The 13,723-nt window shown below is 37.6% G+C and overlaps 1 protein-coding gene across 9 annotated transcripts in view; it reads left to right on the top strand.

Moving 5' to 3' along the window:
* The window catches only part of Gk5 (glycerol kinase 5), a 92,421-nt gene that overhangs the window by 30,331 nt on the left and 48,367 nt on the right, over positions 1 to 13,723 (top strand). For 7 of the 9 annotated variants that reach the window (XR_015440836.1, XM_087186256.1, XM_004834372.3 and 4 more), the window contains one exon: positions 10,842 to 10,973. The exons of the other annotated variants lie outside the window; for them this stretch is intronic. Coding sequence is in view for 6 of the 7 variants with exons in the window: in XM_087186256.1 (XP_087042382.1) it covers positions 10,842 to 10,973 (132 nt within the window). In the remaining variant the exon portion in view is untranslated. The remainder of the gene's footprint in view (positions 1 to 10,841; positions 10,974 to 13,723) is intronic. 9 annotated transcript variants of the gene reach the window in all.

Below are 13,723 nucleotides of genomic sequence, written 5' to 3'. Positions count from 1 at the left end.
CGAAAAGTCACCTGTGCCCAATAACATATCAATAGTAACTTCTCTCTCCACTGATCATGCTTATGAGCCTGTTCTCTGATTAAAGAACGCGATTCCGCCTCAAAGTAGAGATACTAGGTGGGGGACAGGGACGTTTTCACAAGGTGAAAAACATCATGCAGAACCAGAGAATAAGACTGAAGTACATTGCCCAGCAAACCCATTGTATAGCGGCTTTGGACACCATTAGTTAGCATGCTCTGCCTGAGGTCCTTTAGGATGTTAAAATCAAATGAGGCACGAACATACATGTCCACCTCTGAGTTGTCAGGATCAGGCAAAATTGAGATAGGAAAGCACAAAGGGTCTCCAACCGCCTTGCTCGATGTCACAGCCTTTTGTTAGGGTATGGCAATAGAGAGTGGCCCCAGAAGTGGGCTTCACAAGGGGGGGCAGCTAGACCTTTGCAAGATACCTGAGGCTGAGGGGCTAGAGAGTTAAGGTCTTTCTCAGCATGCTGAGGTGATGGAGCAGAAGCCTCAGCAAGATGAAAGCAAACCGGAGAAGAAGCTGAACAAGGGGAAGCCTCGACAGAAGGGCAGGTGGGGGGGAGGGGTAGCCGAGGTCTCCCAAATTGACTGAGAGAATTTGAGAGCAGAGTGGACTAAGGCCCAAGTAGGTAGCGTTTGGGGGGAAAGATGATCACCCCTTCGCCAGGCCTCATGGAGAACAGTACCTACACGTTCCCATGCTATTAAGTTAGTTGTCCCTTCCTGGGGAAAAGATGGGACATATATTTGTATGTCTTTTAACAAATCTATCACAGCATCCTTCAGTACCAGATACATAGCTTGCTTTAACAGCGACTTAAATAATTTAGCAAAGTTATGCTGCTCTGACAACAGAGACTGACCCATATTTGTAACTCAGGAAGACAGAAAATTACCCCCAGCTGGACACACTTACCACCAGTGTCCCTTGTCCGAGTCCGGAAATCGTCCCGGGAGATCCATGTGATGTCTCTTTTACTCCGAGTTTGTCTCACAGGCGAGTTCACTTGTGGATCCGATTCACATCCATGTTGGGCACCAAATTCAGTACATAGGGAGAAACAAATGTAACATAATGGGAGTGGCAGAATTCCTAGATCAAGAGGAACTATGTAGATGAAGAATTGGTTTCTCCCAGGGTGTCTCCCGAAGGTGTGGTCTTGCCCTGGAGCATCACAGCATAGCGGGATCATTGAGGTCTCAGTTGTGACTGGAGGCCAAGGTAGAATCATGTCTGGAAATGCCATAGCTGGCCTGTAGGCAGGAGAGCTAGGCCTAATCAAATGATTTTTCGCTAAAATTATGTAGGATTGCTCTGGACAGATATACATAATGATAACATTCATCATAGGGAATTTGTACCTGTAAATGATATATTTTGATTCTTTTTTTCCCATTCCCCCCTCCCTTCAACCCTTCTTCCCCCTTTATTTAAAATAAAGCTTAGGCAAGGACCAGAGTTTGATCTCCACTACCAAAAAAAAAAGCTTTGTTTCCATTTTTTCCCCTTCTATTCTCTTTTTCATTCCTTCTTTCTTTTCCCCCCTCCCATGTTTCCCTTCTCATTTGAACACTTCCCATTTCCCAATATTTATTATACATTTTAGTCCTTATTTCCACTTTTGGTTTCTCACACCAGAGAAACAATGGAGTATTTCAGCATGTGTGTCTGATTTATTTCACTTAACAGTATAATCTCAAGGTGCATCTATTTAGTTATAAAAGTCTCAAACTCATCCTTCTTTATGGCAAAGTAGTACTCCATTGTATAAAAACCCCCACATCTTTATCCAGTCATCAGTTGATGGGTATTTGGGCTGTTCCCAAGATTTAGCTATTATAAACTGAGTTGCTATAAACATGGGTATGCATATATTGCTGTGGTATAATGCTTTTAATTCTTTTGGAAAGATACCAAGGGTAATAGCTGTGTCAATGGAAGCTCTAATTTTAGTTTATTGAGGAAACTCCACACTGATTTCTACGGTGGTTGCATCAGTCTACAGTACCACTAACAGTGGAGAAGGGTTCCTTTTTCCCCACAGCCCTGACAGCATTTGTTATTGGTTGGTCTACACACACACACACACACACCCCACCCCTGTACCGGGGATCAAACTCAGGACCTTGTGCTTTCCAGGCAGGCGTTGGCACGACAGAGAAATCTCAGCCCTATTATTGGTTGTTTTCTTGATAAAACAGCCATTCTTTCTGGAGTGAGACTGAATTTCAGGATTGTTTTAATTTGCATCTTGAATGACCAGTGATTTTCAACATTTTTTCATATATTTATTTGCTATTTCTACTTCTTCATCTGAGAAGGGCCTATTCATTTCAGATGCCCATTTTTGTATTGGGTCTTTAAATTTAGAGGGGGGTCTGATTTTTTTGTTCTTCATATATTCTAGATAGTAGTCCTTTGTCTGAGGAACAGCTGGTAAAAAATTCTTCCCACACTGGGTTATCTCTTCATTCTGTTGGTAGTTTCTCTTGCTGTGCACAAGCTTTTTAATATGATGAGATGCCAGTTGTTGATTCTTTGTAATAGTTCCTGTGGGATCAGGGTTTTGTTCATGAAGTCTTTGCCTACACTGAGGTCTTCGAGAGTTCTACCGATTCTATCTTCCAGCAGATTTAGTATTTCTGTTTTAATATTTAGATCTTTTATCCATTTTGATTTTAGTTTCGTGCATGGTGAAAGATATGGGCCTAGTTTTAATTTTCAGCAAGTGGAAAGCCAGTTTTTCCAGCACCATTTATTAAAGAGGATAGTTTTCTTCCAGTGAAGGTGTTTGGCTCCTTTGTCACAGATAAGGTGGCTGTGTATGTCTGGAGTTGTTTCTGCATCTTCTAATCTGTTCCCTTGATCCTCAGGTCTGTTTTTTTTGCCAGTACTATGCTGTTTTTATCACAGTGGCTTTGTAGTATAATTTTAAGTCAGCTATTGTAATGCCTGCCATGCCTTTGTTGCCCAGAATTGCCTTTGCTATTCTATGTCTCTTCTGGTTCCAAATGAATTTTAGGCTTGTTTTCTTTAATTCTGCGAAATATGCTGTTGGAATTTTCATTGGGATTGCATTGAATCCGTATAACAATTTTGGAGGTATGGCCATTTTCACTATATTGGTTCCTACTCAAGAACAAGGGATATCTTTCCATTTTCTGACATCCTCTTTGATCTCCTTTTTCAAAGTACTATAGTTTCCAATGTAGAAGTCGTCTACTTCCTTCGTTAGATTGGTTCCTAGGTATTTCATTTTTTGGATGCTATTGTGAAAGGTGTTGTTTCCCTCATTTCTCTCTCAGTGAGTTTGTTATTTGTGTACAGGAATGCTATTGATTTTTGATTGTTGACTTTGTATCCAGCTGTACTGCTGAATTTGGTCATTAAATCTAGTCTTTTGGTGGAGTTTTTTGGGTCTTTTATATAGGGTTTTATGTAATCTGCAAATAATGATAATTTAACTTCTTCCTTTTCTACCCTTATTCTTTTTACTTCCTTCTCTTGTCTAATTCCTCTGGCTAATGTTTCCATAACTATATTGAATAACAGTGATGATATTGGACATCCTTGTATTCCTAATTTTAGAGTGAAAACTTTCAGTTTTTGTCCATTTAGTATAATGTTGGCTGTTGGTTTGTCGTAGATGGCTTTTATTAGGTTGAGATAAAGACCATCTATTCCAATTTTCTGTAGGGTTTTTTTTTTTTTTATCATGAATGGGTGTTAGACCTTGTCAGACTCTTTTTCTGCATCTATTGAGGAGATCATATAGTTTTTGTCCTTGGCCCTGTTAATATAGTGTATTTAATTTATTGATTTGTGTATGTTGAACCATCCCTGCATCCCTGGGATGAATCCAACTTGGTCATGGTGTATAACCTTCTTGATGATTTGCTGCTTTCTGTTTGTTAGTATCTTACTGAAGATTTTTGCAGCTATGTTCATTAGGGAGATTGGCCTGTAATTCTCCTTTTTGGTTGGATCCTTCTCTGATTTTGGAATCAGGGTAATACTTGCTTCCAGGAATGAATTTGGGAGTATTGCTTCTCTTTCAGTTTCATTAAAGAATTTGAGAAGTAGTAACATTAAGTCTTCTCTGAATTTCTTGTAGAATTCAGCAGTGAATCCGTCAGGCCCTGGTCTTTTTTTGGTTGGTAGGTTTTTAATTATTCTTCAATTTCATTAGCTGATATTGGTTTATTTAGAATTTTTATATTTTCTTGATTCAGTTTTGGTAATATGTATCTAGGAATCTGTCCATTTCTTCTGTGTTTTCCATCTTATTAGAAGTAGATACTGATTTTCTGCAGGATCTGTTGTGATTTCATCCTTTTCATTCCTAATTCAGTGAGTTTGAGTCTTTTCTTTCCTTTTTTTGATAAGGTTGGCTAAAGGTTTGTCAATTTTATTTAATCTTTCAAAGAACCAACTCTTTGATTCATTGATTCTTTATATTGTTTTCTTAGTCTCCATTGCGTTGATTTCTGCTCTGATCTTTATAATTTCCTCCCTTTTACAAGCTTTGGGCTTGACTTGCTCTTCTTTTTCTAGAAGCTTGAGGTTCATCACTAGATTGTTTATTTGAAGTCTCTCTGTTTTCCTGATATGGTTGTTCACTGCTATAAATTTCCCTTGTAGGACTTCTTTCATTGTGTCCAATAAGTTCTGGTATGTTGTATTGGCATTATCATTTACTTGTAGAAACTAATTTCTTCTTTAATTTTATCTGTGACCGATCAGTTTTTCAGGAGGGTGTTATTTAATTTCCATGTGTTCATGAAGATCTTGTGATTTTTTTTGCCGTTCATTTCCAGTTTCATTGGACTATGGTCCAATGATAATATGCATGGGATAATTTCAGGTTTTTTCCATTTACTTAAGCATGTTCTATGAGCTAGGATGTGGTCTATTTTGGAGAGTGACCCATGTGCAACTGAAAAGAATGTGTATTCTGATGTTGTGGGGTAGAACACTCTGTACACATCTACTAAGTCCATTTGTTCAAGACTTTGGTTGAGTTATAATATTTCATTGTTGATTTTTTTGTCTAGTTGATCTCTTGGAGACAGTGGGGTATTGAGATCTCCCATTACAACTGTATTAGTGCTTATCTGATTTTTCATGTCCATTAATATTTGTTTTGTATAGTTGAGTGACTGCTATTTGATACATATATATTTAGAATTGTTATCTCTTCCTCTTGGATTGTTCCCTTTATAAAGATGTAGTGACCTTCTTTGTCCCTCTTAATCAGTCTTGGCTTGAACTCCACTTTGTCTGCAAATAGCATAGATACCCCTGCTTTTTTCCAGTTTCCTGTTATATGGAGTATTGTTTTCCATTCCTTGACTTTCAGTCTGTGAATCTGTTTTTCAATTAAATCTGTTTCTTGTATGCAGAATATTATTGGATCTTCCTTCTTGATCCATTCTGTTTCTTTTGATTGGTGAATTGAGACCATTAACATTGATGGTTATAACTGATATGTATTGATTTATCCTTGTCATGTTATTTTCCTGTTGTTGGCTTCCTTCTTTCCTTTTCTGTTTGTTTGGGGTTTTTTTTTGGTACCAGGGATCAAACTCGGGTCCTTGCGTTTGCATAGCAGGCGGCGAAACCACTGAGCTAAATCCCCAGCCCCCTTCTTTCCTTTTCTGTTTAACTTCTTGCCTTGCCTGGTGTATTCATTCTGTTGGGGTTCATGAAGTTATAAATCCTTGTATCTCTTTATAGCATATCCTTCAGAACACTTTGGAGTGTGGGTTTGGTGTTCATGAATTTCTACAGGTGTTCTTTGTCATGGAAGTATCTCATTTCTCCATCAATTTTGAAAAATAGTTTTGCCGGGTATATCAATCCTCCTTGGAGGTTGTTTTCCTTTAGGGCTTGATCTACTTCACTTCCAGCTCTCCTTGACTTGAGAGTTTGTGTTGAGAAGTCTGCTGTGATTCTCATGGGCTTTCCTTTATAGTTTATTAGTTTCTTTTTTCTAACAGCTTTTAATATTCTTTTCTTAGGTTGAATTTCTGGAATCTTGACTATGGTATGCATTGGTGAAGTATTTTTTTTTTTGGTACCGGGGATTGAACTCTGGTCCTTGCACTTGCGCAGCAGGTGGCGAAACCACTGAGGTAAATCCCTGGACCCGAAGATTGTTTTTGATAATGGCTAATTGGAGTTCTCTATTCCTCACTTATCTGTATCTCAAATTATTTTTCCCTGTTTGGGAAATTTTTTTTTTTTTTTTTTTTGGTACCGGGGAGTAAACTCAGGTCCTTGAGCTTGCGCAGCAGGCAGCGAAACCACTGAGCTAAATCCCTGGCCCCTGTTTGGGAAGTTTTCTGCCATTATTTCTGTGAACAGTTTTTTTTATGTCATTTGTGCTCTCTAGAGCAATATTTTTACTTGATAAGCTTTTGAACTTGTTAATTTCATATGAAAATAAACATGAGCATAGAGTATAATAACAATGCATGAGTGAGATAATTCTGCTATAATCTCACCTGCATTAATTTTCCTTTTTGGTAGAGGTATTTGCTGTAATAATTTATGAGGCTGAATATGAGAATTTCCTTTATAGGAAGGACATAGTAATTAAAGGATTTGAAAATGGCTGTAATAAATATCATAAACTATGAATTGTGTAAGTTAAAATTATATCATTTTAGGGCTAGGGATGTAGCCCAGTGATAGACTACTTGCCTAGCATGCATGAGGTCATGGGTTTAATTCCAAGCACTGCAAGGAAACACAGAAAAGAAAACAATTTAAATGTATAATTTTTATGGTATTGGGAGTAAACCAGTAGTTTTAAATAGTTCATCAAACATTCCTCAGTTTATTCAGCAAGGCATTTGGGGGAGGGAGTTGAGACAAGATCTTGCTATTTAGTCCAGGCTAGCCTTGAACTCCCTATATATCCCAGGCTAGCCTTGACTTCTCTGTAATCCTTCTGCCTCAGCCTTCCAAGTGCTGGCAGGCATGCTAGCAAGGCTTTTCAAAGTTGTATTCCTTTGAGAATAAATTCTGACCATGGCAACATTTACTTCTGTAGTATGAATCCCAATCTGAAATCTTGATGTAAACCATGACCTCAAGCATAAAAGTGAACATTTCAAGCACTTTGTCTACTTAATATTGAATGTGAGCATGTTGAAAGTTTTGGCTTGTAGTAGAAAAATGCACACAAACACAGATATGCACAGTTCAGCTCACACAATTCCAGTGTCTGACCTGGCAGTGTATCCCATTCTGCAGTCACTAGTCCCAGATGCTAAGGGTTTATTGGTTAAGAAAGTGTTTTTGGTATTTTTTTCTTAGTTGGTACTAAGATTGTAACTTTAGCCATGGCTAGCTTATTTCTTTTTATTGCTGAGACAGATTCATGACAATTTAGTTAACCATTCATCTACTGAAGAGTATCTATGCTTCCTAACTCTTGGGAGGCTAACACAGTATGATAGCAAGTTTGAGACCCTCCTAGAAAATTACTATATCTCAAAAAACTAAAAGGGGGGCTAGGAATGTAGCTCAGTGCCACAGAGCCTACATCATAAGCACAAGGTCCTGAGTTCGATCCCCAGTACCAAACAAAACAAAATTAAAAGGGCTGGATAGCTCAGCAGTGTTAAGCATTTCTTCATCTATTTATTATCCATTTGTATTTCAAGTTTCTATTTATTTCACTTGCCTGTTTTTTGATTGGGCCTTCTATTTTTAGGTTCTAATTTTTTTGAGTTCTTTTATATACTAGATATTAGTCCTCTGAGGAGTGGCTAGCAGATTTTTTTCCCCATTCTATAGGTTGTCTTTTCACTGTTGATTATTTATTTTGCTGTACAGAAGCTTTTTATTTAATTTAATCCCATTTGTTGATTCTTTGAACTATTTCCTGTGCAACTGGGTTTCTGTTCAGAAAGTTCTTGCCTACATCTATGACTTCAGTAGTTTTATAGGGTCAGGGATTTAGCTCAGTGACACTATGCCTGCCTTGCAAATGCAAGGTCCTGAGTTTGGTCCCTGAACCAAAAAAAAAAAAAAAGTTTTACCTATTTTTGTCTTCCAGCAGGTTAAATGTTTCTGTTTCAACATTTAGTTCTTTAATCCATTTTGATTTTACTTTAGTGCATGGTGAGAGATATGGGTCTAGATTCAATCTTCTGCATATAGATGGTCAGTTTTCACAACACTGTTTATTAAAAAGGCTATCTTTCCTTTAGTGTATGTGTTTGGCTCCTTTGTCAAAGATCACATAGTTCAATGTGTTTGGGGTTGTTTCTGCATCATCCATTCTATATCATTGATCCTCATGTCTGTTTTTGTGCCAGTATCATGCTACTTTTGTCAGAGTAGCTTTGTAATCCATATAACTTAAAATCCACAGTTGTGATGGTTTCTACTTTGCTCTTTTTACCCACAATTGCTTTGGCATTCTTCTGGTTCCATATGAATTGTTGGATTATCTTCTCCAGTTGTATGAAGAGTGCTATTGGAATTTTGATTGGGATTGTGTAAAATCTGTATATAAATTTTGGAATTATGGCCATTTTGACTATACTGGTTCTATCTATCCAGGAACAGCAATTATTTTTGCATTTTCTAATGTTCTCTTCACTTTCCTTCTTTGGAGTACTATAGTTTTCATTCAGAGCTCTTTCACTTCCTTAGCTAGGTTAATTCACTTAGGATAAGATTACTGATTGTGATTTTCTTTTTAAAAAATTTTTTTTATTTTATCGGTACATATTAGGTATACAATATAATGACATTCATCATTGGAAATTTGCATCTTTACATAATCTTAGTTCTTATTTTTCCCCTTCCCCTGCCCTCCCTTCAACCCCTCCATGCCTCCCTATTTACAAAGACTTTGTTTCCATTTTTCCATTTTCTCATATTTTATTTTATTTTATTTTTTGGTACCGGAGATCATACTTGGGACCTTGTGCTTGAGAGGCAGGCGCTGGAACCACGGAGCTAAATCCCTGGCCCCTAGAGCTAAATCCCTGGCCCCTTCATTTTCTCATATTAATTCCATTCCCTTCTTTCCTTTCCCCTACCCTTCCCACTTCCCCTTCCCCTCTGCCCCTTTTCTTCCTATTTCACATTATCTATTATACCTTTTAGTCCTTATTTACACTTTCACTTTCTCACACTAGAGAAACTATTCAATATTTATAAATGTATGTCCTATATATACTTAAGAGTATCGCCTCAATGTGCATCCATTTAGCTATAAATGTCTCCAAATTTTCATTTTTTATGGCTGAGTAGTACTCCATTTTATTTTAAAAAACACATTTTCTTTCTCCAGTCCCCAGTTGATGGGCAATTGGGCTGTTTGCAAGTTTTAGCTATTACAAATTGTGCTGCTATGAACATGGGTACACATCTATCTCTGTGGTATCATTCTTTTAATTCTTTGGGGAAGATTCCCAGCAGGGGAATAGCTGGGTCAAATGGGACTTCCATTCCTAGTTCTTTGAGGTATCTCCATACTGATTTCCACAGTGGTTGCACCAGTCTACACTCCCACCAGCAGTGGCGGAGGGTTCCTCTTTCCCCACAGCCCCGCCAGCATTTGTTATTGGTTGATTTCATGATAGCAGCCATTCTTTCTGGGGTGAGGTGGAATCTCAGCATTGTTTTCATTTGCATCTCTCGAATGACCAGTGATGTTGAACACTTTTTCATACGTTTATTTGCTATTTCTACATCTTTGTCTGAGAAATGTCTATTCATTTCAGATGCCCATTTTTGGATTGGGTCTTTAAATTTGGGAGGTCTGATCTTTTTAAGTTCTTTATAGATTCGAGATAGTAGACCTTTGTCTGAGGAACAGCAGGTAAAGATTTTTTCCCACATTGTAGGTTGTCTCTTCACACTGCTGGTGGTTTCTCTTGCTGTGCAGAAGCTTTTTAATAAGAAATCCCACATGTTGATTGTTTGTGCTAGTTCACGGGCAACTGAGGTTTTGTTCATAAAATCTTTTCCTACACCAGTGTCTTCAAGAGTTCTACCTAACCTCTGTTCCAGGTGATTCAGCATTTCTATTTTAATATTTAGATCTTTAATCCATTTTGATTTTAGTTTAGTGCATGGTGAGAGATATAGGTCTAGTTTTAATCTTTGGCAGGTTGAAACCCAATTTTTCCAGCACCACTTTTAAAGAGGCTATCTTTCCTCCAGTGAGGGTGTTTGGCTCCTTTGTCAAAGATGAGGTGGCTGGGTGTATCTGGCGTTGTTTCTGCATCTTCTAATCTGTTCCACTGGTCCTCAGGTCTGTTTCTTTGCCAGTACCATGCTGTTTTTATCACAGTAGCTTTGTAGTATAGTTGCAAGTTGGGGATTGCGATACCCCCTGCCATGTCTCTGTTGCCTAGAATTGCTTTTGCTACTCTGGGTCTCTTCTTGTTCCAAATGAATTTTTGGATTGTTTTCTCAAGGTCTGTGAAGTATGCTGCTGGGATTTCAATTGGGATTGCATTGAATCCATATAGCAGTTTTGGAAGTATGGCCATTTTCACTATATTGATCCTTCCTGCCCAGGAGCAGGGGATGTCTTTCCATTTTCTGATATCATCTTTAATCTCTTTTTTCAGAGTGCCATAGTTTTCAGAGAAGAGGTCTTTGATTTCTTTCATTAGGTTGATTCCTAGGTATTTCAGTTTTTTGGATGCTCGTGATTTTCTTTAGTACTGAGAACACCATAAGTAGTAAAATGACTCATTTGTTATTGGGTATGTTTGCCTGTGTATGAACTGACATGGAAACATCGAATATCATTAAATATCTTTTTTTTAAAATAGGTATTTCACAGTTTCTGCAGAGTGGCTTACTTTTTCACTAGAAAGAGGCGATTTTTAACAGGCAGCCAGTTTACTTTCACTACCCAGCAAGTTTCCATGCGTTTGGCCTGGATTTTACAGAACAAGACTGAGGTAAGAAAAGATTGTGTGTTAAGGAATGAGATAATGACTTTGGGAAGAAAAAAATTCCAGGAGGAAAAATAGCAATTTGACTATTTTAGGGAAAATTGAGTGCCCACCACTGTTGGAATGGAAGAGAAGGTATTTTTACTTGGTTTACAGGGTTCTTTCTGTGTGCAGGGGGTGGGGGCACTGGGGATTGAACCAAGAGCCTACCACATGGTAGGTGAGTACTTACCACTAAGGTACATCCCCAGTCCATTTATTTATTTATTCATTCATTCATTCATTCATTCATTTATTTATTTTTGGTACCAGGGATCGAACTCGGGACCTTGCACTTGTGAGGCAGGCACCAGAACCACTGAGCTAAATCCCCAGCCCCTCTTTTATTTATTTTTTGATACACTGTCTCACTAAATTGCTGAGGTTTACCTGGAACTTGTGATCTTCCTGCCTCAGCCTTCTACATGAACGCTATTACAGGGCCGGGGATTTAGCTCAGTGGTTCCACCACCTGTCTCGCAAACACAAGGTCCTGAATTCAATCCTCAATACCCCCAAAAAACAAAAACAAAGCTATTACAAGTGTGTGCCACCAAGCTGAGTGGCTTATGTTTTTAAACCTTTTTTCTTGTGTTGTATCACAGCTGGAAAGGTGAACAAATCAGAAGTGTACCACTCAATATTACACTGGACTGGACATCTGTGTGATACTGCCTATATCAAGAGCTATTATACTGTGATACCTTGTATCATATTTTCTTCTCACTTTTATAATTTATGTCCTTAATATCATACTTTAGATTTGCCTGAATACTTCTGAACTATATAAATTGAATTGTACAGCATTTCCTTCATTTTTTTTTCTTTTGTGATATTGAGGATTGAGCCTAGGCCCTGGAGTATGCAAGGCAAGTACTCTACCACTGAGCTACACCCCCAGCCCACAGTGTGTATATCCTTTTGTGTCATACACGCTTTGTCCAGCATTGTTTGAGAAACCTGTGTTGTACATAAATTAATTTGCTAATGTTTTAATTGCTAATTACTGTTCTGTACATGATGTTATTGCAGTGTTGTAGCTTATTTTGCTCATATATATTTGAGTTTTTCCAGTTTTTGCTCTAAAATAAATGTGGTATTTATATGTAAGATGGAAGGTTTTTGGCACAAATGTGTCTGTATGTTTTACATGTTGGTGAATAATGGCAAAACACATTTCCAAAGTGGTTGTAACAACTTATACACCTCCCATCAGTGATGTGAGGAGTTTATTTCATTTACCATTATAATGGATATTATCAGTCTTTATTGTAGCTATTTTAGTGGTAAGTTGTGGGTTTCTTTGCAGTTTTATTTATTTATTTATTTATTTTTTCATTGCAGTTTTAGACTGTACCAAAACCAAAATACAGGGCTGGTTTTATAGGTCAATGTGTGTAGGACCTCTAGTTTCAGTCCCCAAAACCAAATGCATCGTATATATAGCAGACACACTTTAGATTTTGAAAATGCAGATAGATTAAAAGTAAATGAGTAGAGCTGAGTGTGGTGATGCATGCCTATAATCCCAGCACTTGCGAGGCTGAGACAGGAGGATTGCCATGAGTTCCAGGTCAGCCTGGGCTACCTAGTGAGTCCAAGGCCAGCTTGTGCTACACAAAACAAACCAGCCCCAGCCAGCTCAAAAAAAGAAACAAAACAAACAAAAGTAAATGAGTAGAAAACATATATCATGAAAACAATGTCCATAAGAAGGTAGATTGGTGATGCTAGTATCAGACAAAAGAGGTTTTAAATAAAAACAAAAATTACTACCTGTAAAGAGGGAATTTTAGGGCCAGGGATGTAGCTCAGTGGTGCTGCTCCTTCCTGCCTGGCAAGCACAAGGTCCTGAGTTCAATTCCTGCTACCAAAAAAAAAAAGGGAATTTTATAATGATAAGAAATAATATACCTAATAACAGAGCCAGCAAACACACGATACAGTTGAGTGTGGTGGCACACACCAGTAATCCTAGCACTCTGGAGGCTGAAGCAGGAGGATCATTGTGAGTTCAAGGCCAGTTTGGGCTACATAGTGAGTTCAAGGTCAGTCTGAACTACATAGTGAGATCCTGTCTCAAAAAACAAGGAAACATGCCGGGGATTTAGCTCAGTGGTTCTGCCTCCTGCCTTGCAAGCACAAGGACCCAAGTTCTATCCCCAGTACCAAAAAAAAAAAAAGTTCAAAAAACAAGGAAACAAGCAAACAACCACATAAAGCAAAATTCTGACAGAATTAAAGGGGAAAATAGACAACTGAATGGTAATAGTTGAAGACTTTAATACCCTTTGAATAATGGATAAAAAAACCAGATAGAAGATCATCAAGGTAATAGAACATTTCGATAACAATAAAAACTAACCAGATCTAACACATATTTGTAGAAATCGCCACCTAATAACAGAAGAACATGCTTCTCAAGTATGCCTGCTTCTCTAGGACATACCAAGTCAGGTCATGATATAAGCTATGCTAAATATTTTTTTAAATTTTCTTAAATGTATAACTTTATTATCATTCACTAAACACACATATATACAAAAATTCAAATTAAAATTAGTCAAAGAAAAGGAATGGAAGGGAAAAAACTATAATAATATTCAAATATAATAGAATTCAACCAAAGCAAAACTGAAAAGTACTTAAACATTTTTCCATATAATTTAAAAAAAATCTCAAGCATTAACAAGACATCAAAGGGTGTGATTTGTTTT

This window comes from Heterocephalus glaber, unplaced genomic scaffold (assembly GCF_053883595.1).
Source record: "Heterocephalus glaber isolate CG9 unplaced genomic scaffold, H.glaber_assembly_v1.0 deba00001504, whole genome shotgun sequence".
Lineage (NCBI taxonomy): Eukaryota > Metazoa > Chordata > Mammalia > Rodentia > Bathyergidae > Heterocephalus > Heterocephalus glaber.
This window is presented reverse-complemented; position numbering and strand designations above follow the sequence as displayed.